Source organism: Cyanistes caeruleus, chromosome 1 (genome assembly GCF_971803275.1).
Source record: "Cyanistes caeruleus chromosome 1, bCyaCae1.hap1.1, whole genome shotgun sequence".
NCBI lineage: Eukaryota > Metazoa > Chordata > Aves > Passeriformes > Paridae > Cyanistes > Cyanistes caeruleus.
Genome location: NC_141701.1, coordinates 67,061,956 through 67,088,068, shown reverse-complemented (window position 1 = coordinate 67,088,068; position 26,113 = coordinate 67,061,956). Strand labels below are relative to the sequence as shown.

The 26,113-nt window shown below is 37.9% G+C and overlaps 1 protein-coding gene across 16 annotated transcripts in view; it reads left to right on the top strand.

The window, feature by feature from the left end:
- Window positions 1–26,113, top strand: part of FHOD3 (formin homology 2 domain containing 3) — a 372,401-nt gene that overhangs the window by 13,457 nt on the left and 332,831 nt on the right. For all 16 annotated transcript variants that reach the window (XM_086897050.1, XM_086897029.1, XM_086897020.1 and 13 more), the window contains exon 2: window positions 21,026–21,132. In XM_086897050.1, coding sequence (XP_086753176.1) covers window positions 21,026–21,132 — 107 coding nt within the window. The remainder of the gene's footprint in view (window positions 1–21,025; window positions 21,133–26,113) is intronic.

Here is a 26,113-nt window from a genome sequence, read left to right as displayed (position 1 = left end):
ACTGTATAGTGGGTGAAATGTGTTTAAGCCATGGTTTTAGTATGCTAGTCCAATATACTAAAAATGTCCAGTTAGTGCAATAAATCTGTATCTAGATGGACTATTTTGTCTCAAGTGTAAACCCCATGTATTTAAAAGTATTTAGTTGAATGCTTGTTGGAAATAGTTTTTGGGATGAAAAGTTTTACTGAATTTTTCAGGATAGTCATGTCTCTACCTACTTAGGCAGTTGATTTTTTTTAGTAGGGCTCTTATCAACATTCAGTTTCCATTGCCCAAAGGGATCTACATCCATTTCTCATCTCTAAGGAGAGGGCTGTTACTGTTAAATGTGGACCAATCCACATTTGGATTAAAAATAGAAATCCAGCATACAAGACAGTGGTGATATTTGACAATATGACCCATGGTGCAATCTGCAATCACCCTGGTTTTGGCATGTTGGATCCTATCATTCACACAGGAAAGGTGTTAATGAGACTTCCCTTTGGGATGTACTTCTTTTAATGAGCTTAACAGTCTTCTAACTGTCAAGTTTCCTATGAGAATGTTATTGATATTTGAAATTATATTAATGAGTAAGAACTGTTTAAATGGTAGTATGTGTTTTTAGTAGTTGATATATTCAGCTCAAATAATTTAAACTGAAAAAACTAAAGAAGGAACTTATAAATGGGAACCTAAATAAAATATCATAATAAATGTTTAAGACTTTGGATTTGAGAACAAGATTTTTTGAGCTACCTTCATTTTTGGGAGACACATAGAAAACGAATGGTGGGAAGATAGTTGTTTGCAAAATACTTACTGTTGAAGGAACATACCATGTTGGCATATGTGGTGATAGACTCTAGATATGTAAGGTGCTCTCTGCAAAAATATATTTTAACTAATAATTAATTTTAATCTTATTTAAAAGATTGTGGCAGATCAGTTGCCAAAGGTGGGGATATTTTCTCCATGCTCTTGATGGCACAGTGCTGGCTAAAACTTTGACTCCGATCTTACAGTAAGTACTTTCGGTATTTTCCTGTGTGTCTCCATAGCAAAGTAGTGAATGACTGGTACTTGAAAGCCATTTTCCCACTTACTTAGCTGTGTCCACCGAAGTTTTCTAGATATGGGTCAGAGGAGACATTTTTCTTGCAAGTTTCAATCATCTTGAATTGGTTATGGTGGAGTAGTGGGCCATGAGTATGGCCTTAATATGCAGCTCAGCTGGATTCTCAAATGTTATTTTTCCAAGAGCTCTTTATAGTGAAATAATGGCTTAAACAGTAAGTTTCTGTGGACCGTCCTTGTGTAAGTTACAATAATTGTTTTACTAACCAAACCCAAGGTTCTTTTTTCAAATATATTGCAGAGGTCATTTGGCTACTGAATGAACATTTAATGCCTGTATGTATGCCTTATTCTGCTTTTTCTTGTGATTAGGTATTTCTGTTGTCTGTTACCCCTTTGTTAGTGTTTTTTCATCATGCTATCATATTATTCAGTATTCATAATGTAAGGATAAGCAAATTCTGGTTTGTACTTGTTTATTGAACCTGATAATTCTGGAAAAAGTAAATACCCCTATTTGGTACTGCAATTATTGCAATTTTTGTTTTGTCACAAGCCATCATTTAGGCTTATAATAAGAGTCATCCAACAACTGCTATAGGCTTTACATGAAAATTATTGCATTTTTTATATTTTTTTAGGCTTTCAAACAAATGAAATGCTATCAAAGAATACAGAAGTATGTGAAGCTGGGTATGTTAAAGGGTAACTCAGCAGAGTGGTTTGTCAACCAAAAACCCTCCCAGCAGAAAATCAACCATAGCTAGTAATGAACGTGGATTCCTTTCTCTTCACATCCTGTTGAGATTTCAGCAACCACTATGTCTATTCAGGCGAAAGCAGGGTCAGCTTGTCATCATGACACCGTCGTTTAGCAATCAGGGCTGATCTTTCTGAAGTAGAAATTGCTGAATGACTTGATTACACTCTTTGAAAGATGATCATAGTGTATCTAAAAGGTCTATGACCAGGGAAAAGAATCTCTTGAATGTTTTATGCAAAATGTACCACTGTTCTCAAGTTGACTTGTGTCACCTGAAGCTAAATTCCAACCAAGGCTGTAGTGGGAGGGAAGCATGGATACCCGAGTTAGCCTTTGGCATGTTATGCATTTATACACTGAGGTTCTCTTACATGCATTTCTGCAGTGGGACCCCCTTGTGCTTGCTGCGTTGTTTTATGGAAGCAGTATTCTGCTTTGGCGTCTCACGAAACTAAGAGCTGTTTTTGTCACCTGTGCTTGAATGGTTGCCTTTGCTTAGCAGGGACCCCTGCTAGATCCCCACAGCTCACAGGGCCTTGAAGGTATACAAGTAGCTTCTTTGCAATTTAGTGCTGAAAAAATACTGATGAAAACATTACTGTATATGCCCAACAGATAAAATCTTTAATCCACTGTTTGTCAAAGCTAATGAGGGGAGCCTAATGCTGGGATTGAGAGATCCAACATAAGCTTAAATTGCAAAGCTTCACTTGCAGGATTTTTGTCCATCATGTATTTGCAGCATTCTTGGCTTTTGTTTTCAATTATGGACTTTGAGTTGTGGTTCCCCTCCAGCATAATGACAAAGTTACCACTTACATAATAATTGCAAAGTATAGTAGAAATTGACTGCAGATCTATACCTTATGCTGTTTACAACGCCCCACCTCGATTATTTAATAAGTGGTTTCTAAAGAAGGACTGTTTATCCACTAGTAATCAATATTTTCATATGGTCCTGGAAGGGCAGTCAGGACGAATGAATTGTGTCTATTAACTTTTCTGTTGGTTCATTGGACTTGCAGTTACTCATCCAGTTACTCATAAGTGCAATTTTGTTATAAATATAATGCAATTTAATATAATAAACCCAATGTCTAATTGGAAAAGGAGAGAGAAAAAGAGAGATCTCATAATTCTCTCAATAGAATTGTTTTGTGCCCCAATGAATGTAAAATCAAAATTTAAAATTTTTTGCTAGTTCAGCTCAAGATACAACTTTGCACATTTGGTTTTGTAAAAATATAAATTGGCTAAATATTATCTCCCTTTGTGTTCAGGGAAAAACAGCTAATTGAGACAAGGAAGACTGCCTTCAGCTGTGAAGGTACTCTAAGCAAATCCTTGTAAACTGTGTTGCCAGAGCTTTCTGCTTTGCTCTGAGAGTCAGGAGGTATTGAAGCTGATTCCATGGAGATTTATGGAAGAACTGCACTTATGGTGTGAATGGGAAGTTGGTGTATAATCATGAGTATGATAGAGATCCAACTCTTGTTCCACTGCACAGAACACTTTTTTGTTTGCTCCCAAAAAATCAGAATTTTCATCTCTTATTGCTTGATATTTCTCAATATGTCTTTGTGGCTCAATATATTTTTTCTCAATATATTTTGTGTGCAAAATCTGTCTGTTCCTACAGGTGGCCATGTAGAGTCCCAGTATCTTCTTTGTGCCTGTATATCTATGAGGAGTAGGAGGTGCTGCTGCCAGAAAAATCCAACAAAAGTACATTAAATAAACCTGCAAACCTGGTCTTGTATAGTGCTTCTCAGGATGACAGCTGACATATTTCCTGTTTAAAGAAAAGGTATTAATTTTTCTTCCCAGCATTGCTTGTTTAGAATTCTTGTGCCACTGTCTTAGGAAAAAAAGACAAAGCTGCAAAGAGAAGTAGGGTTCTTTTCTGAGATGGTGAACCTTTCCTCAGGTCTGAAATGAAGTAGGAATTTTGAGGCCTTGAATGTCAGAGCACTCTGTGATAGCTTAATTGGATCCTGTTAACATGACCATTTGAGAGGGAAGGTGGTTGATAACTGGTGTAGAGACAGTATTCACAAAGGTGGGGAGAAATGGCAGCAGTTGGTGTCTGTAAGACACCCTTATTTCAACCTACTTCATGTAATTATAAATAGGGATGATGCATTTTCCAATTAGACTTTTTCTGTCAAATTTTCCTTGCCATTGTATGCCAAACAAGGATACAAATATGCAAAACACTTCTAAGAGGCAAGGACTAGGAAGATTTAATTGCTGCTCACTCTTTCAAATAATCCCAAATCCATCTGGTGTAGTCTGCAGCTATAGTCCATGGATACATTTATAATAATCTCATAAGCAACTTGTTGGAAAGAACATATTTGTGCCTGTCACAGAGGAAAAATAAGTTTTGACTTCTAGATAGCCAGGACATCTGGAAGGGCCATGAATTTCCTGGTAGAAAACCTTCTCAGTGAAACATCTGGGGCTTATTTCTCTGTCTATAACCAAATAACCTGAAAACTGTTCGAAGCATGTATTTAAACATAATAACTAGCAGGATGTTGCTCTACCAATGAAGAGCAATGAAATGCCTCAGGAAAAAAGGACACAAAAAGCCCAATCTGAAATGCCTCTGCTGCAGAAATTAAAGTATCATTTTTGAAATAAAGGAAGAGTAGGAAGGTTGCGTGTTCACAGTTGCTTTTTGCACTGAGTGACACTTAGTGAAAATGTTTTCTCATTTTTTTTGGTTAGGCTTTTTTTTTGTTTTGTTTTTTATGGAGGGAAAAATGGTATTTTTAATTTCTTACTTTGAACCTTCTTCATGCATGACAAAAAGGTTCATTCCTCTCCTGTTTTAGGATGATTGAGTCAGCTCTTCCTTGCCTGGCCAAGCTGAGCAACCATAGCTATTGTTTTCTTTTTAATTTGGCTTCACAATGGCTTCTGGATCATCAAAAACTTCCTGCTACTTAGATTGTCAGCATTTTTCCAATCTCTGGATCTTTGTTTGTTGGCTTGTGTTTTGTTTGGGTTTTTTTTCCTTTGGACCACTGCCAGGATGGTCGTGAATGTTGCCTCTTGCCTTTTTTTTTATTTATTTTTTTTTCTTTACCTTTAATTTTTTTTTCTTTCTTTCTTTTTAAATTTATTTTTTTGCTTTGGAAGTGAAAGGTCATCCAGAGGCAGGCAGGAGAAACGTGAATATTCATGGTCACAGGAATGCTCCTGGGTGCCCAGGATTTTCGTGGCTGTGTACCAACCAATTATAACAGAAAAGCACCTGCAGAGAATTTCTAAAGTGTCTCCTCTTTCATGGACTGCCTTTTGAATGCATCCCCAATATTCAGTTCTTATTTTGCCCCTTATAAATAGAGAAGGACTACTGTTTCAAGGGACTGTGTGTGCACCAAAAAGATAATGGATAAAATGTGTGTGGCCAAGTCCAGAGAGTGGTGGTGAATGGAGTTGTGAAGCTGTCGGTGGCCAGTTAAAAGTGCAGTTCCACAGGGCTCATTATTTGGGCCAGTCCTGCTTAATATCTTTATTGATGATCTGGATGAGTGGTCTCATGTACTCTAAGTTTGAAGACAACACCAAGTTGGGCAGGATTGTTGATCTGCTAGAGGGTAGGAAGGCTCTGTAGAGGGATCTGGAATGGCTGAATTGAGGAGCCAAGGCCAGCTGCATGAGATTCAACAAGGCCAAATGCTGGGTCCTACCCCTGAGTCACAACAACCCCAGGCAGCACTACAGGTGGGGGACAGAGTGGCTGGAAAACTGTCCAGTGGAAAAGAACCTGTGGGTGCTGGTTGACAGCAGCTGAACATGAGCCAGTGTGTGTTCAGGTGGCCAAGAAGGCCAATGGCATGCTGGCCTGTATCAGCAATGGTGTGGCCAGCAGGAGCACCACAGTGATTGTCCTGCTGTAATGTGCTCTGGTGAAGCCACACTGACCTTCTGTGTCCAATTCTGGGCCCCTCACTGCAAAAAAGACGTTGAGGTGCTGGAGTTTATCCAGAGAAGGGCAATGGAGCTGGTGAAGGGTCCGGAGGCACAAGTCTGATGCGGCAGGTGAGGGAGCTGTGATTGTTTAGCCTGGAGGAAAAGAGGCTCAGAGGCTCTCTAAAACAGCCTGAAAGGAGGCTGTAGTGAGGTAGGAATCAATCTCTTCTCCCAGGTAACAGGACAAGAGGAAATAGCCACATGTTGCATCAGGGGGATTTGGATTGGATATTAGGAAAATAATTCTTTATGGAAAGGATGGTCAGACACTGGAACAGGCTGCACAGGGAAGTGGTACAGTCATGATTTCTGGAAGTATTTAAAAGATGTGTAAATGTAAAACTTGGGGACATGGCTCAGGGGTTCACTTGGCAGTGCTAGAGTTAATGGCTAGGCTTAATTATCTTAAAGTTCTTTTCCAAACTGAATGATTTTATGATTCAATGAAAGCCAAACAAAAGGATTGGGTCTTCTTGCTTGTTGAAAGTTTCTTATTTCACTTACAAGCTCTTGGAGAAGATGACATCATCCCTGCAGAGCTGATAGAGTTACACCGGTGTATACATTGTGAGTGTAGAATGGCACCAAAGGCTTTGATGCTTTGCAAACTGCAGTTGTTTATATGTTAATTTTTTTAAATTATAGGGGTTATGCCTCTTTCCTTTTACTGTGTAGTCTGAGAGGGCAGCTAAGCCAATCCGTGCTTCTCTTCCCACTGTAAAAATTGCTTTCAAATTGTTTGGCAAACAAAAGCACCATGAATAAAACAGAGCTTTGTGCTTCGTATTTCAGGGTTTTTGATTGTAGCTAGCTCCCACTAGAGAGTGTGAGCTATGTGAGACATTTGCCTGTAGTGAATGAAACTGGAAGGATGAATAGCAATAGCTCCAAGGTAAAGTTCTGCTATGTTATTGTGGTATAATAGTGGTTAAGCTCACTCTGAAAATGAATTAGTTCTTTTTGTAATTTGTAGTAAAATTAATTTTAAAGAGAAAGACTAATGGCTGCTTTTTTTCCTCTTTTTTCTTGAATGTGTTGTTTACTTGTTTTGGTGTTTTATTGCTGTGCTACTGGTTTTTTTTAAGTCAGTGAAGGGTAAGGTGATTATAGAGGGAATATGTAAAATGCGAGAGAGGTATGTCTTCATGCTAGTTGCTCAGAATGAGTGCTGTTTTCATCAGAGGGGAGAGTTTGCCATTTTACTTGAGCCAGATTCCTTGTAATGAGGTTAAAGCAGCTTTATGGAAGGGAAACCTACTTTATTAATCATTACTAGTTAACATGATGCTTTTTTTACTCTAAGGTAGAGTATAATTAATTCTCATGTCAGAAGAAAGCATATACTTTTGTTTTGAGACTTTTGGGTCTCAGAACAAGAACCAAAAGGCCATGTTTGGAAAGGGGATGAGTTTGTGATGAATGCCTTGATCTAAGGCTTGGGAGAACATTTGCTCTTTCTGAATGTGCCAGAAGCTTGCTGTGTGACTGTGGGCTAACCATCTTAGGGTTGCCTCTGCTGTGGGAAGTGTGATTCTTCCCACTGTTTTAAATTTGCTCCTAGCTTTGTTCCAAACTTCAAGTATTGGGCATGTTTCTCCATGTTGTAATGAAAACATTAAAACTCTTTTCAACTTTTAATATTAAAGGTGTCTACATGCAGCCCTTCATAAACCATATCCACATTCCCATTTAACTCAAAATCATAAATCAATGTAACCAGTGTACTTATTGAGGATTTTTTTAAATTTCTCTCTTCTTTTTTTTTTTTTTTTTTATTTTTTTCCTTTTTTTTTGTGTGTGTATTTTAAGAGAAGTCCTGCCCCACAAAGTTGCGAAGTCCCAAGTTTTATAAGGTGCAAGTATGGTGTTCCTGAACTTTCCGGGAAATTTTAGACCAGATAGTCCATGCAGCCTCAAGGCATATTCTTCATGTAATAGGGTATTCCAAGTTACTTTGTTACAGGCAGCAACAAGGAGCACCTGAACTCAACCACATGAGCATGAAAGCTTATTTGTCGTACAAAATATTACATCAGTTGATTTGGGAATGGAGAACTGTGTGTGGTTTAGGCCAGCTTGTATTAGCACACCCCTAAGGACCAGATCTGCACAATAAGCCCTGGATGTCTGTAAAATAATTTTTACAGTTTAATCTTCAAAATAATACCTTCCCCTTTCTTGTTCGTTCTTCTGGGGAAGAGGGGTCTGCAGGGAGACCTCTTAGCACCTTCCAGTACCTGTACGGGGTGTAAGAGACTTGCACAGGGACTTTCTCCAAGGTCCTGTAGTGATAGAACAAGGGAGGATGGCTTTAAACTGGGAGTAAGTTTAGATTGGTGTCCTGGGGTGACATATATCCAATTGTCTTAGTTTAGGGATATTAGGAAGAAATTCTTTACAGTGATGGTGGTGAGGCAGTGGGATAGGTTGCCCAGAGAAACTGGGGATATGCTATCCCTGGAAGTGTTTAAGGCCAGGCTGGATGGGGATTTGGGCACCCTTGTGCAGTGGAAGGTGTGCCTGCATATGACAGGGGGTTGGAACAAGATGATGTTTAAAGTCTTCTTCAGTGCAAACCATCCTATGATTCTATAACTGATACTGAGTAACACCCTAATGAACCAATTTAAATAATAGATATTGGATGTCTGATATCTTGAAACGTATATGCTTTACTTCCTCTTAAGTACAAAAAATTAATCTTATTACTAAAATTATTTAACTAGATTTGTGTCTCTAAGCTTTGCTCTAATTATGAGCTTTATTGGCTCATTATGTACAGTTTTGAATGTTCACTTTTAAACTGTTTTGCATTTCTTTCAGGCTAAAAGCATAATTAGCTTCCTTTTTGTTGGTGTTCTTGCGTACCATGATCGTCACTTGCTATTTCCCCTAACTATTTCAGTTTTTTTTTTCCTCTTAGGGTATCAGGTAGTCCTTCATGGTATCTTTTAGAGTCTGCCCACTATAAAGGAAAATAGACCAGGAATTTATTATTAAAGCCATTTGTTTGTACTTATTTTGTTGATGACCTTTGAAACAAGGCAATCAGAGTATATGCAAGGAATGAGTATTGTTGAGATACGGCTGATAGTGATGCATTTGTTCTTTCCACAAAAACTTATTCTTTTACTTGCAACTGCGTTGAAGAGTTTGGTTTTTTGTTTTAGTGTTATTCAGATGTTATCCTAATGAATTCAGAGGGGTTATTTTTGTTTGCCTATTCTAGTCCAGACAACTGTTTTAAAGCTGAGGGTTGAAACTTCTTGGCAGCTAATCAGACAAGGAAGAAATGACTGATTAAAAAAAAAAAAAAAAAGCACAAGTGCTAAATAAATTTTGCTTAAGGGTAGAAAATGTGACTTGAGATCCTTTCTGCTTTTATAAAATCTTGATGTTAGAAGAGAGTCTGCAGGGTACATATATTTCCCCCATTTTTTTTCAGTGTTCTTATATTTAGTTTCATTCTCATAAACTTTAGTCTTGCTCTTTTAATGACATCCCAATTGATGTTTGGTTTAGAAACCACAAAGCCTTTAAGAGGCAGTCTAAGTATTAGGAAGAGTTGATGACTACTCATTATAATACTGTTAGTAGAGCAGATCTTTCATTAAAACCTCTAAGGTTCAGGCTGTCTGAAAAATGATTCTGTTGACAAATGTATGATGTTCTCTTTGATAGTGCTTTAAACACTTTATTTTCTTTCGTATTTCACACAAACCCTTTGTGTGAATATGTTTAATATATTTTCTTCTATCTAAACCTATGGGTTTGTGCTAGTTTTTTAGTTTTTGTTGTTATTGTTGTTGGGTTTTTTAGCTTTCAGATGCCTGATCAGAAGCTTCTGAGTCAGAGTTTGATTATATCAAGACACTTCATCCTGGGCTTCTTATATCTTTTACTGGCTCAGTCTTTGACTCTGATTAACTCATCTCTTTTGGCCCTCAAATGTCTGTGAATTTTACTAGAACTGCTGTTGTTCCAGAACAGTTCCCTACTCCTCTTTCTCTGAAGCTGTTTTCTTTCCCCCAGGACCTTCCTGCTCTAGGTTTTCAAATTGTCTGGTATCTTGTCCCTACTTTCTCATTTTTCCTTAGTTTTTGTTGTTCATAGAGAAGTGCTCCTGGATGCAAGTAACCTCTTCTATCAAATACTGATTTTAAGTACATCTTATTGCAGGACTGACTTTTCAGCTGCACCATTTTTGAAAGAGTGCTGATGTGGGTCATATAGATGGAAATGCAATCTCCTCACTATGTTATTGCTTGGTATCTTTTTCTTGGGGTATATTGTCTAGGTAGGTGTTCAGACCCTTATGGCAATGAAACCACCACAGCCAAATATGAGTAGTTGCTTACTGTGTGTGTTCCTGCATATCTGTAAATTTTGTGGGTGGTTCTGAAGTAGTCCAGTATGTTAGTTTTGTCACAGAATAGTGAGCAACCTGTGGTGTTCCAAATGCAGTTAGAATAGCAATGGTATAATCCTTGTGTGCAAGGTGGAGGATATCAATAGAAAGCTTTTTCTCAAGGTTATGTGCTGAGAATGAAAGGCTGCAATTTATATGCTCCTTCTCCTACATGACTTCAAAAATCCTTTTTCAAATACCTCAGTTTTCAGCTTAATAAGAAGTGTACAAAAGACAGATGGAATTGTAGATGAAGTAGCTATAATTTTTGTCTTCCTGGACTGCTACTTATTTTTAAAATAACGATCTGTGAGATTTTAACTTGGTGCTTTTCCTACACGCAGATGCACACACTGAACAAAAGATTTCTCAGGTGGTAAATTTCATTGAAGCTAATCCTTTCTCTCCTCCTCCTTCTCTCACTTTTCTTGACCTATCTCCTTCTTTGAGATTATTTCCATTTCCTTGGATACCTTCACAGTAATTCCAGCCAAATGTTAATAAGAGCTTGTCAGCTGTAGGCATCCCCTGTGTATCAACCAAAAAGCTGTATATACTGTCAAATAAGGAATCGTGTTTTTATAGCCTCTCTCCCATCTGTTCAGCTGAAGATGTCCTTAATCATGAAGGTGAGGAGAGCTAGCGCTTTGTCTTCTTAGTTAGGAAAAGCTGAACACAGATGGCGAAAGGGATTTGAAAAATGTAGATGCCAAAAAGTTTGAATAGATGCAGAGGTTAGGTTATTCTCATGCTATAGGTTTGTTATGTTTTCTGTGAGAAAAATGTGGTTTTTTGAGTTAAAGAGATGGAGCTTTTTGGTCTAAATTTGACTGCTGAATTCTGTTGCCTATTTGGTTTGTGCATCATCTCAGATTTAACTGACTTAAAATGGTAGAATTAGGTGTGTTAGTTCTCCATCCCACATGCTATTTTCAGGGTTTTTTAATGCAAAAATGCAATTATTTTTAATTTTTCAGTTAGCTTTTTTTTTTTTATTAGTTAATATTAAACATTGCAGTGTCACTAAATGAATTTGGCTATCTTGTTCAATGGCTATTGACATTTTGAACAAGCATACGCTTTCTAACAATGCCTTTGTGGCTGCTCTTGGAAGTCACGGTGTCACACTTGGACGCAGATACTGTAATAAATTCTAAATTGTTCCCTGGGGAACACTGTGTTAAAGGGAATCACAAAGCAAAAGGTCTGAGAATCGGTGACAAAGCTGCCCAAAAATAGCAACAGGTAGGCATCCACTCATTACATGTTCACTGTGGCGTTGTCTGTATTTGAGACCTCTGAAATAGAAGTTTCAGAATTTTGAACTCTGAACTTCCTTTTGTTATTCTTAAGTCAAACCCATAATATTAATATAACAGCTTTCTGTGTTTGTTTTCAATGTCTTTGTTATTTCAGCAGAATATTTTTATTGGCAGTGTATTTTTCCAGTGGCTCCTGAGAATCTAATGTGGCATTTATGTTTCACTTCATGCCCTGTATTACCTGACCCCAGGAGTATTTTGTGGCGTCTACCAGACCAAAGATAAAAGCTGCTGTTTCAGACTAGGACTGCAGGCTATGTTCAAAATACCACCATTTCCATATCAGAGTAGCTGTTCCTTTTAAAGTGATTGTGCTCCTGTGTCCTGACGCCCTGTTGTGCAAACCTTTGGATTATCTTTGTAGGGAGGCATGGCTTGGTCAATGTCACTGCACATAAGTTCTGCAAAGTGAGAGTAGTTTATTAAGTATTGTATAATATTGTATAATAATGGTAATTACTGTGCTAAAAATAAATCACATGTGCATTAGTATTAATAACTATTCCTGAAGGGCAGAAAAATTCGGGAACACTGTTGTACATGGTGGATTACTTCTCATAATGGAAAGTTTAAGATCTAGGAAGTTATTAGGGGTCTTTCCATCAACCTCTAAATGAGTGTGGAAGAGCAAGTTTACTAGAGTTTGGCAACCTACTGACTTGTGAGCATGGATGACTGAATGTGGCACAGTTGCCGTCACCAAAAATTACCTTCTGTATAGCCCCTGTGCCTGACCTTACTTTTAAAACTCTGACCTCACAGATGTATTGGTTCAGTTGGAATTTTAGAGGAAAGGTTTTTTGGTTTTTCTTTTTTAGAAAATACTTTGAGTTACAAGATTATCTTTAAAAGGAAAAAGGTATGGGGGAAGGAGTATAGCTTTGTTTCAAGTAATTGCTGTGGAGCTACTTGGCACACAGGGCTCTTAGATCAAGATGGTAATCGTGTGTGGAATTGCTGTCATACTTGAAAATGACAGCATCCACTGTTAAATTTGGGCAATAACATGCAGTCAGTATACAGATTATTTGCTTTCCTTTTATCTCATGGATGTCAAGCGTTTTACGCAAGATTGTTTGTGTGGCATCAGTCCTGGTCTGGGTGTTCTTTCTCCACCATATTGCTCAAAGTGATGATTGACGTGACACAGACCAGGTAGCAGCAACTCACATGAGAAGGGAGAGACAGGAGAGGAGTTGGTTGTAACTGAAGCCAGATAAATAATTGTTACATTTTCTGTGATCTGTGCGATGCAACTAAACCGTTCCTATTTTTTCATTAGTTTGTGACAACTAACAGTGACAGCAACTGGGTTTACCTTTTAAAGTGCCATCGAAGGACACAAAGGCTGTGTACAGGTACAGAAAACCTGAGTCTGCTGATCTGCCATATAATTTGAAAAACATTAAAATATGGTGCATTCTGAAAACAATGTGGCCATTCTCATGTGGAGCTTGGCCTTGGATGACACAGTATAAAATATTAATTTCTGACAACCAGTTTGTGTTATTTTGCTTAGAAATATGGAATACTTTTGGGCTGGTAAGTAGGAAGAGCTGCTTTTTTTTTTGCTTTTTCCTGAGGAGCAATTGGTTTTATTAAAGAAGGGAGGATATGGGAATGTAAAGGGGAAACTGAGACTTGTTGGCCCTGGTAACAGGATTCCCATTGTGTTGAAAACAGCTGAACCAGAAGGGAGAGTGTTTAAGAACTGCATAGCTCAAGTGTGTGAACGTGTCAGACTCGTGATGTGTGAAGCCAAACAAGGCTTTGGATTTAGAAAGGGAAAACTGAGCATAAAGAAACTTTGCTTTTCATCAACCCTACTCTGCAGAACATGCTGTAAATGAATAAGGAGCGCACCACCACTAATAAGAACAATTTTAACCCAATCATGTTTAAAATGAAAGATGAGCTAAGACATTTGAGTAAGATAAGGATTTTTAGAGGCTGTGCCAAAGGCTAGAATTCAAGAAGGATTTTTATTTATGCAGTTTGATACTGGATTACTTTAATTTCTCCCTCTCTCATTCCCTTTCTCTGTAATTTTGGAAACAACCAAATGAACAAAATAATCTGTCCAGTGGGTCTAGCTCAAATTACTGGAAATCTGGTGAGAGCTGGCTGTTGTTCCAGTGAGTGACTGCAAAGTTGAGTGATTTTGGTGATTTGTACTAACACCAGTAAATAAGAATATCTTCCTCTCATCTCATACTGTAGGTCCTGTGAATGGAATCTTTGATCATTGTTTGAACTGCATTTTTGAAAGATGCCTATTTTTATTTAAATAGAAGGTAATATAAAAAGGATACTTGGCTATATCTTGACACATACTGGCTGCCAACTTGGTAACACTTTGTTCGCATTTATCATAGATTTGTTTGGGTTGGAAGGGATTTTAAAGATCATTTAGATACAACCTCTTGCCATAGGCAGCAATGTCACCCACTACATTAGGTTGCTTAAGGCCATCCAACCTGGCCTTGAACATTTTGATTGATGACACATATACAGCTTCTCTGGGAAACTTGTTAGAGTGCTTTACTACTCTGAGTAAGGAATTTCTTTCTAATATTTAATTTAAATCTTCCCTCATGTTTAAAACTGTTACCCCTTGTCCTTTTACTATCTAGTAATAAAAAAAAGCTTCTCTCCCTTTTATTTATGAGCACTCATTGAGTGCTGGGAGGCCTCAATGAGGTCTCCCTGAAGCCTTCTTCAGGCTGGACAACTCCAACTGTCTCAGCCTGTCCTCACAGGAGAGGTGCTCCCTCCCCCTGACCATCTTCATAGCCTTCCTCTGGAACCCTCTGATAGGTCCACATCTTTCTTAGGCTGAGTACCCCAGAACTGGATGCAGTACCCCAGCTGGGTCTCAGGCACAGGTGGAGAATCACTTTACTCCATCTACTGGTCACACCATTTAGAGAGATTTGGTCAAAATATGTTCTTCTGAATGGATTCTCAGGGCAGGGAGTTGGATGTGAGAAAAGAACATTTCTCATGATTGTTTGTTGAAAAAAATAAAACTCTATGGTCCTTGAATAAACAGGGTAAAGGAGAATGGCTTTTGGGTCTGCTGTGCCTTTTTGAAAAGATAGCAGGATACATCTGCCATTTTCCCACCTTAACTTTTGCTAAACTACTGCAGCCATGGGACAGAGCCATCAAACCCAAGGAATGTCCACTTTGGATGTACACTGGTGCATCAAAGCCTTCTGGAGGAAGAGAGAACAGATTTGTGGGAGTTTCTTTTGGCACAGTAAAATATGTACTGACTTTGCATTAAACTATGTGCCCAGTGGGCTTCTTGAGTGAGGAGACTGGTGTGTGCATGGAACCTTGCAAGGGTGCGTGAGGAGGAACACGCAGCAGTCCTCAGTCTGTGTGCGGACATAGGAATTGCTCTGTTCTTCTCTCCTCACACCCCTTGTGCTTGGTTTCTTGGTATTTCTCTTGGACTGTAAGAAGCTAAAGGCAGTAGATGAAAACAATGATTGAATGCACATTTATTTATTTTTTTTTTTATTTATTGACTTTTATTTCTGTTAATTCAACTAGTTCCTGAAAGTGGCAGCAGTCATTTATAAACACCAGCTAACTGGCTGATCAATACCTTTTCTTTCTGCTCTTCCTTTTTCCCCTGCTGCTGTTTGCTCCTTTTGTGATATACTTCAACTGTGAAATTCAAAAAAAATACAAGCTTTCCTGTTACACGGCAGTAAGGACTTCCTTATGAAGAAAAATGGGTGTTACCTCTTTCTGCAGGTCAGTGCTTAAAATGAGGGGAAAAAAAAAAATCATCACTGGTGTACTACTATTGATCTATTTTGAGTATTCTTAAGCTGGATAGTCTTGTAATATGAACTATTTTGGCCCTACAGGATGTGGGACTAACTGCTACCAGCCAGATATGGTTACCTGAGACAGAAGATGACAAACTGAGCTTCTGCCCTTTGTTCTTGATTTTCCAGTAGCCTATAAGGAACACTTTCATGAGTGGGTTGCTTAGCTTTCTCCAGCCTCTATGTGTTCACTTTGCAAACGGGTGTGTTGCTGCTGAGGGCTCTCCATGTGCTTGTGAGGTGGGGGTGAGCCTCGAATCAGGGCCAGGATCGAACTTGGCAGCTCCAACCTTGTTATGCGTGTTCCTGGTAATAATTGCTGCTAGAATACCCCTAACCTTTTGTGTAGCACAGTTACGCTCTGTAATGGGGGAAATAGCAAAAGATGGAGTAGGAAGCTCTGCTTTTAAATATTCTCATATTTAAACTTTTTAATCAAATGTTTGTTTGCTTTTGCATAACAAATTGCGCTCAATTCCTCTAAGGAAAACTTTAACCAGTGTAGGTATAAATATATAACAATCTAAATATTATTTATAATCTTGTGTTCTATTTATGTACTTCCTCTTCAACTGTTTTGGATGTGTCTGGATGTGTCTGTCAAATTTAGGCAATTGTTAACTGTTTTTAAAACTGCAGCAAAAAATATCTAAAATGCATGCATAATTTATATCCATATACAAATATATGGAACTGTTTGGATGGTGGTGTTTAGGTTTGTGTGCATGGTGCTTTCATGGTTTTCCATTTGTGCTGGTTTTGGTTGCAGCGTAGCTACTGTATTTTGTGGGTGGTGTGGATCAGTTACCACAGTGTGGACATCAGCTACAATCTGAAAAAGTTTAAACATTAAACATAAGTTCTCCTTCTACAATTTTTAGTACAGAAAGAGTGGTTTAATTTAGTAGCTCTGCTTGCATTTCAGGCTGTTGTACACAAGCTTTTGGTTGTCTCACTGTTTCTATTTCTGGTCAGTTATGGAAATCAATGAGTAGCTAGTGAGATCAGTACTGCTTAAGAAGCCTTTTCCAGATTCTCCTCTTGTCTAAAAAGGCAGCTATACATCAATGAATCAGCACCTAAACAACTACTACTTCTTGATACTGATCTTGTCATGACAGAGTACAGATCTTACCATTTCAGTATGAAACTGAAGATGATAATTAGCGCTTCAGTTACATTTTTAATGAGGAAGACCTCCATAATGGCAGTCTTAATTTCTTTGCTTCCCCACTGTAAATCCAGCGGACAAGGTGTGATTATCCACAGCTGGTGATTCTGACTAAAGCTCTTACTTTGTTGACTTTTACATGTTTTTGCTTCTTCACTTTTGTGAATGAGATTACTCATAGGGAGTCCCACTCTTCGTAGAGACAAGATATTTAAAAAATTTCCATAGGGACTCAGAGAAGTAGCATTACTTTTGTCCCATTTGGTGGTGCTTATTTCTGGAAACTATGGAAAAGTGTACAGGATAAGTTACATTTGAATGACTTGTGTTAACCTTTTGTGTCTTCTTGGCAATACAGTAAAGTGTGATGCAAAAAATGATAAACTATTTGAAATGATGGGTTAGAGGGTTTTAGAACAGTTTTGAAAGATTTTGAAAAGGTCTTGGAGAATCTCACCTTTTGACAGTAGTATAAATGAATTATGCAATTTAATAACAACAAAATACAGATCAGATTTTTAGGATTAATAAGGAATGCTGAATAGTTAAAGAAAATTATGAAGGAAAAGGTTAAATAAAATAATTTCTAAAAAGCTGAAGTCTTATTCATGATGATGTAAAACAGCTCAGTTAAATATTCTTCAAAAGATTGTTTGTATGAATTCTGTCTTTTGGTTTTCCTAAGAGAAGATGTTTTTTAGTAAGGATTTAAATCTGAATTATGATCAGTGGGAGAAGCATGTAATGAATGAACAAGATGGGGCTATTTGTGACAGTCTCCAGAGACAGGAGAAGTGATGTATAGCAGATAAATATGGGATTAATGTTGATCAGAGGGGAGAGACCAACATCCTGAATTGTTACTAATAAGCACTAATGAGAGAACAACAGCCATCCTTTGTGTTGAAAAATGCAGGCCATTTACTAATTAAAAATAATTAATGAAGTAGCTTATCTTTTTGTATTCTGCCTGTAATATTTGCATACAAGCTGAAGGCAGGGTAGCAAAGTGATCCTATGTAAGGAAGATTTCAAGAGTTTATTGCCTTAATATTTCCCTTAACTTTTAAAGTGTTGTTTTGATCACTTCCATCTTTGTGTGTACACATGAAAGAGAATAAAAAAGCCCAAACTTTTTGGCAAGTCTCAGCACTAAGCAATGGAAATAAAAGATATTGCCATTTCTCCCATTACTATAACTCCTCTTAACAAATACAGCATGCAGTGTACAGTGCCTTAAAGCTCAAATGAATACCATGTTCAGCTGAAACTATGAAAATGAGATGAACATAGGTACAATGTACTATGTCCATGAAGGACTTCCTGTTCCCATAGTGCTTTTTGTACACTGAAGTCACAAGATATTAGTAAAGCACAGCTTCTTTTCTCTAATTATGCAGTATAAATGGAAATTGTGGGCAAATGTCCTAATCTCCATAGAGACAGCACAACATTTATTTAATTAGTAGTTTGCCTTTTGGCATTACTTTGAATAAATTAGCATTTCATTACATACCCTGAACTACTTGGGAAAAGTTTCCCAGACTAGTATTTAGTCTTTTTTCTCTGAAGAGTATTTTGAATTAACATAGGTTAATAATATCCTTTGTTACTGGAAAGAGACAGCATAGCAATACTGTTGTATTTTTAATATCAGAGGGTTGCATTTGCAGATTCTTTGCTTTCTTTAATCCCTAGGAATCAGAGTAAAATCTTATGTCACCTTATTTAATGTGTTACTCCTTCACCAGGGAAAAATCAAAAAAAAAAAAAGGAACAAATTTGAAATACACCTTGACCTCCTCTCTCTACCCTTTCTCCAGAGGTTAAACTTTTTTTTCAAATTGCAAAAGTCTCACTCTATCACTAATTGTAAATGAGCTTTTTGACAGTATTTCCAACACAGCTAATCCAGAATACACTATTTGTCTTCCTTTCTTGTATATAAATGAGTGGCAGAAAACAGTGACCAAGTTTAGGTATTGACTTCCACATGAGTGGCTGCTTATAATGCTCTTCCTGAACAGGTACTGAGAATCAAAACTTGGATGGGAAATTAAAAGAGGTAATTCATCAAGGATAGATTTTAATTTATTTTCTTTCTAAGTATTAAAAAGAGCAGAAAGAAAAGTCCACAAAAGTGATAAAGGGTGGTAATTTCCTTTATTTGAGTCACGGGCAGTTTCAGACCCCTGCTTACCCCTTCAGAGAGTCACTGGCTGCCACCTGTGGCAGAAGATTGTCATGAAGTACGGTGTTAAATATTTGACTCTTTTCAAGGTGGTCTTTGAAGCAGGGATGTATGGTTACACCACCATTGCTATGGTTGCCTTTTGGTACACAGAGGCATGCAAAGAATCTGTCAGTTTGTTTTTGCTAAATCTAGAGGAATGAAACATCTCCATTTTGGCTTCTTTGATCATGACGCTGGGCCTGCTGGCAGGAGACAGGGTACATGTGTCTCAGAGGGTGAAAGGGTCTTTGCGCAGGAGTTAGCAGGTCTCATTCAGTGAGAGAGCTTTAAACAAGGTTTGAAGGAGTGAGGAGATAAAATCACAATCACTTAAGACAGACCTGGAGGCAGCAAGCCACTCTGAGAGACAGTGTGCTAATGAGGTCCTTTGGTTTGCTGTCTTGTTAGTGGTAGGGGATGGAGATCTATGCAGCAGCAAGGGTTATTGATGTGCTAGAACCTGCAGAAGCACCTGGGAATGCAGGACTTGGAGCTTCTTCCCTTGAAAAGGCAATGGGATTGATCACCCAAATGAAGTGCATCTGCTCATATGCATGCAGCATGGGCAACAAACAGAAGGAACTGGAACCCATAGTGCAGCAGGAAAACTATGACATAGGGGGTTGGAAGTAGGTGATGTTTAAGGTCCCTTCCAACCCAAACCATTCTATGATTCTGTGACAAGAGGAGATGGCCTCAAGTTGCACCTGCAGAGGTTTAGATTGGGTATTAGCAAAAAATTTCTTCACTGAAAGACTGGCCAGATGTTGGAACAGGCTCTCCAGGGAGTGGTGGAATTGCCATCCCTGCAGTGTTCGAAAGACATGTACACGTGGCATAGAGGAGCATGCTTTGGTGTTTGACATGGTGGTGCTGGGTTAGCAGTGAGACTCAGTGATCATTGGTTGGAGAGGCCTTCTCCAACCTTAATGGTTCTGTTGTGTTTGGCTGTCAGGCTGGATTTTGTATCTAGTAGTACAATACATCTGGGGCTTATGATATTTGTGAGCTTGGAAGCGGTTACAAAAGGAGCCCCAGTGCAGTGCTGCACATGAAGGTCCCAGCAGCATGTTCAGCTGGGCTCAGTGATGTCCATTTTTACGCTTCTGGTCTGAATTCTCTGAGCAGATGGTCACATGCCTCCCTAATGACAAGTCAGGACAACCCTGTATGTTCACTTACCCCTTGGTAAATGTTGTTCTCCTGCCCTGGGAAGGCTTTTTCCCTCATTATTTGTTATTTGACACTGAGCTAGGTCAAGGTGAGAGAGGAGCTCATGTTCCTTTCTAGCTTTTCTCCCAGCTTCATTAGTTTTCTCTCTCAATCAGTAATTATTTTGTATTCCTGGTCAATGAGTTAGCCAGAGTTTTGGAATGGTTCATCCTAGATTTTCTATTGTGATGAGCACCCTGCAAATAAAGCCTCAGAAAATTTATTTTCTAACTTGTGTCAAATCTGGCTCTTAACAACAGCTGGAACAATTAATGGAAAACTTGAAGATGAGGAAAGAAAAGAAATGAAGATATTAAGTTCTCCCTGCCTCTCTTCCTGCCTCTTAAGCATCATTGTGGGCAGATTTTTGCTTTCAGGTCTGGTCCTCGATTACCTCAGTACCTGTGTAGGAAGCTGGCAAAGGTTTCCAGTCCTCCCCTCACCCAGTGCCTACGAATGTTGTTCCTGTACCCTCTGAGGTTCGTTGGTGCCTGGCCCTAAAAGTAGAACGCCAGAAAATTCTGTGACTTGGTTGACTGTACTCACCCTCACTGCAGGACCCCAACCCTTGGCTGCCACATTTTGCACTGTCCCATTCCTATATCTGTGCTCATAGGGGCTATTCATAGCTCACAAAACAGCTCTTTCTTCCATTTTCATCCAGAGGCTCAGAAAATCTACTTACAACTGTAAGAACAGAGAACAGTAATTTATGTCCTTGATACACATTGCAATTAACTTCTCTTTTTTGTATTACATTTTAAAGGCGCTATGCTAAAGCCCTCTAATCTTCTTCTGTATGTTCTAATAAATTTCATTGTATTGATATTGTTGTGAGCAAGCATGGTCTAGGGAACATGGGTTTGGGATCGCATAAATTGCCAAAACATTTTTCTTACCTGCTCCCAACATATTATTTGTTTTACGGAGATCTTGTCTGGAGATCTGGAAAATGGGAAGCAGTGTTAGAGGTATGTTAGAGAGGAAGCCTCTTGTAATCTAATGGTCTGAATTTTGTTCTACAGCTTGATGACTGCACCCTGCAATTGTCTCATAATGGTACCTATCTGGATCTAGAATCCACCTTAGCAGAGCAAAGAGATGAATTAGAAGGCTTCCAGGAGGATGCTGGGTAAGTAAAGGTTTACTAAATTTTTATAAATAAATACGTGGTTAACTTCATATGTTTGTCAGCGTAGGAACAGAAAAGATAAAAATCTTTCCCTCGTATGCCTGTATGTTTGTCCCTTTGTATGATTAAGAATTTTGACTTGTCTCTCTGTGTTCACTCTTACAGTTTCTCTAAAATACGACATACTATAGAGAAATCTATGAATACAAATGTCTTGATTAGTCTAATAAGATTTTATAGTTCTTTGAAACTTGATAAATGAGGATGGTTTGTTGGGAGAACTCTGAGATCTTTCACATGATATTAGTCATGTAGAGGATTATACTGGGGTGGTGTTCCTGAAGTTATAAACTCAATTTCTTTTGCCTTGATAGTTGTCCTCCATTTATATTTTTGAAGAAAAGGCTTATATTGGTTTCTTTTTCCAATCCTGGAATTGATATGATTCAGTCCAAGGGATGGGCGTGCATGTTGTTTTTTGAGTATTCTCCTCTCTAGATTTTCTTCTTTAGTTTTTACTGGCACACATGGATTCCTATGACACAATTTTCCATAATCATTTCTTTTAGAACTGAAAGTGAAAGCAAAAGTTATCATCAGTGTGTGTTTGTGTAAATGCACATAGGAGATTTGCTTTTTTGAAGAATTTTCTTTTTGTAGATCTTTCCAGTGATTGTCTTAAGATGTAAAATGAACAGAAAGTTTAGATCTATTTTTGTCTTTCTGGTGACTATATTGGACTGGATAGGTGTGATTATTTTATGGGTATGTTTAACTGAATTTTGAGTTTGTTAGAGTTTCTTTGTAGTAGGAGATGGAGCCCTTTTGCTTATACTCCTTCTCCACTTCTAATAGCTGTCTTGCCTTTCATGAATATGCCTTAAAAATTTGAACTGTGCCTCTGAAGATTATTTTATGTGGAGAAGTATTTTAAATAATAATTTCCAGATATTCACGTGTTAGGATTTGTGTATATTTTATTCACACATACCAGTTTGGGGCATATTTTATAACCATTACAAGATAAAAACTGTTCTGTTAGAAACCAATTAGAAGAGAGTTCATCAATAGACAGAGTAGGAAATACAAGCTGAACTGAGCCTCCTTTCCTATGCAATAGGAGCACTGAGTGTAGAGTTTGTTATAGTCTTCAGTTTTGTGCATAGGTGATAAAAATTACTGCAAAGAACAGCAAGTTCATATTTCCAGCTAACTTTATAATGAGTTGAAAGCAACTAATACGAAGGATTTTGTTTTTTTTAATGGGAGCAATACAATTTGAATTTTTCACATTTTTTTTCCCTTCCATTGGTGTCTCTGTGATTAATTCTGGTAATTTTAACTTCAATACTTTTAACACCCCACAGTTGCAATTTGGCACTGCCAAGACATCTGGCAAGTGAGATCATTTGGTGCTTTTTCCATGAGATTTTGCTCTTGAAATGGCATGCTACTGCTCACCTTGTTTTATTTTTATGCTTCTTTTGGGCATGTAAAATCAATTATATGAATTGTTCCTGAAACACAATTATAATTTTCTCTGTGATGGCTATTCTGGGAAAAAAACCCAATCCAACAAAACAAAAATCATGGAACTGCTGCTTTTGAAGTTTTGTACTGGTGAGGATTCAGATGGATTTCTGTGTTTCATTTTTGTCCATGTTTTGTGAGAGAAGAAAAGATAAACAAGAACCACCAGAGATTTGGAAGGATGCAGGATAAGCTTCTCTGTAGAATTTAACATTGTTACTTGACAGTAAATGCAGCTTATGTGATGTTATTTGGAAAAACAGAGTATTCTAGACAGGTTATCAAATGCAGTCAGTAATGTCTTCTTAATGTATATAGCAAATTAAACTCCAAATTAAATTTATAGCAAATTAAACTCCATTTTTGGGCCTTGCAGTTCTGAGACCAAAACACTGAGCTGGAGTGCTCCTGAGCTGGAGCTTCTGGCTGCAGACCATGGGAGCTTAACAACAGCCTGCTGTCTGGGAGGGACTGGCTGCAGAAACCATTTAGTCTCTCTCTTTTTCTGTCTGGGTCATTTCAAGGTCCTGCTCTTAATCTTCAAAGCTTTTAATTTTCTGAGATTAGACTACCTCAGGACCTGTCTTTCTGCCATGCCAAAGCTGCTGTGCTTATCAGGGTCACTGAAGCTTGCTGAACTCTGAGTGAAGGCTTTAGTAGCTGGATATTCAAGGCATTTTTAAAATTTTAGAACCTTAGCTGTGGCAACTCCTACTCAAAGTGGTCAGAGTGTCCTGTAATCTGATACTGAAAATCTGTTTTTACCAAACGTACCTGTTAATCCAGGAAAAGTGATGAAAGTTTTCTTTTTAAACACTATTGAAATGAGACTTGTAAATACAGCAAAACAAGCAGAAAGCAAAGTCTCAAAAATTTTGATTGGTTTGAGAGGCTGTAGGTATTTGTTTTCTCTAGGAGGGATTGGATGAGCATAGTGGAAAATATGAAGGATTATCCTTCAAAAGGAGAGAAGAGAATAGTGGCAGTTGCTGGAGGTTTATAATGTGTATCTGTAAATAACCTGTATAAGAAACATATGCACTCATGCAATTAGAAATGAATGCCGTTCTGTTACTGGATATAGTGAAAAGAGGCAACAGGTAGTTGCTGTCCACTCCAGCACAATCAAATCTTCTATCTAGTGAAGGAGAAAAGCCAACACACCTGCCTTGGTACCCCGGAGAACTAACTAAAACATGGATGGGGATGGGACTGCTTTCCAATCTTTACAACTTTACCTGCTGCCATTTGCACCCTTGAGAACAGCTGTAAGATTCAGGAGAATCAGATTGTTTTTATATGGGGGCTCGTTTTGGAAGAGCCAGGACAAACATCTGGCCAAGTAATGAGGCTGGCCTTGGAGCAGGTGTTGCAACCAGCAAAAGGGTCAGTAGGAGCATGTAGGAAAACAACCTTACTTTTCAAGTCTGGATTGTGTTCATGGCTCACTTGCTTGTTGGGTTGCTTAGCTGTTTGGCTTTTTTCCTTGCTTACAAAACAGGTTACTTTGTGATGGTGTAGTTGTGTAGAGTGGTACACAATGGAGGCTGTTTAGGCAGGCTGGCTGCTTAAAGGTGTTGGTGACAGGTAAAGCTCCTTTCCTTGCCTTCCTTGATGTTTTACAGAGAAAGCAGGAATCATCAAGAAGCTGATGTGTTTAAATTACCATATAATTGCTCAAGCTCTCTTTGTGGATATGTCTTAGCAGGCCCTCATGATAGCCCACAAGGTAACACAGTCCTCAGAATGCAGAACATGAGTTTCTTCAGGCAGTATGCTATGAGCATTGACTTCAGGGAATATGTTGTCAAGACTTCTGTTCAGCAGGGATTCTTTTAAAATACTTCTGATAAATGGCTTCAGTGCTAAGGTTTTTGCATTCCTTCTAGGCACTCTTTCTCAAGCCATTTTAGCTGGATGACCTTTTCCCTCTTGATGGTGCTGTTCGTTCCGGGCTTGATTCGGAATCTGTTGGAGGGGATGGAGTCTGGCAAGGATCTCTAACATTCTTTTCCTGTTTTTGTACTGGTTGTTTTCCCGCGTAGATTTTGCAAATAATACAGTTGTGAAAATGAAAACTTATTGTCACTTGTTTACATAAAGAAGTTGGGGATGCATTTGAAAATTAATTTAGTTTTTGTCTTACAAAAATGCTATGGCTTATTTCTTGAACCAGGACTGAAATCTAGCAGATTCTATGCTGATTTTACATCACTTTAAACAGAATGTATTTGTGTTTGTTCATGGGTGAAAAACGTTACCCCCTTCTGGTAGCTTTCTCTCTGTGTTTTGTCTTGATGTCATTTCTATGTTTTGCAGTGCCAACAACAAGAAAAATAATGGAGGTACCAGGGAAAGATTGTCATTGTGTTCCTACAAACAGGAGACTGTGACTTCTTATTGACATTATTTATCCATGTTGTGAAGAATATATTTTGATTTCTATAGAAGAATATATTATATATTTTTTAATTTTATTTATAATAATATGTATTTCTATAGAAGAATATATTTTGATGTTGTGAGGAAAATATTTTGATTTCTGTGATATTTTGCTGTTGGGTCTGATGAAATGCTGAATCTGAAAAATGCAATTGATAGTCACAAAAAAAAAACCCAAAAAAGCATAAAAAAACCCAAAAAAACCAAAAAACCACAAAAACCACAACAAAAGCAGCTCCCTAGAAACATCAACTAAAAAACCTAGGATGAGAAGTCATGGTAATTTTTGGATGATGTAAGAATTTCTACAGGGTAGCAGTATGCCAGTCTAAAATGTATCAGATTGAGATGTTGCACCACATTTTGAAGTGGATGTATAGCTAAAACTATACTGTTGTAGAATAAATGGTGATACAGATTAAAATTTCACATTCCTAAAGAAATACATTTTTATGGGTGAGCAAATTGATGCTTTCTTAATTACCTCAAAAAGATTGAGGGCATTAACTATTACTGCCTATATTTTCAAAACTTTATGCAGCTTTTTAGCTTCTTATTTCTGATATAATTTTGTTGTTTATATAAAAAATAATTAAATAAAATATTGAAAATAATCTTTAGGTGGAACTGTAGTAATTAATTTTCATAGTTCTCTTGCAATAATCATTGACAGCAAAATGAAATAAAATTACTGGTCCCATATGGTTTCCCTGCACAGAAGAATTGGCAAGGCATCTCTGAGCATTCCTGCTTCCAGAGCGTGTAATCAAAATAATTACACATATGTGTATGTATTTTGTAGGCCTAACAAATGAGACATGTGACTTTGAGGGATGTGCTCTGGAAGCAGGATGGATGCAATTAAAAGCTGAAAGTTGCAGTATGAAAATTATTCACCAGTTGAGATAAGTATTTCTTTTCAGTGGATCTTCTTGACACAGTATCTTGTGAAGAAATGACTGACAAATTAAGGTTGCTACAAATAGTAAAATGTTACTGCTTTTGTAGT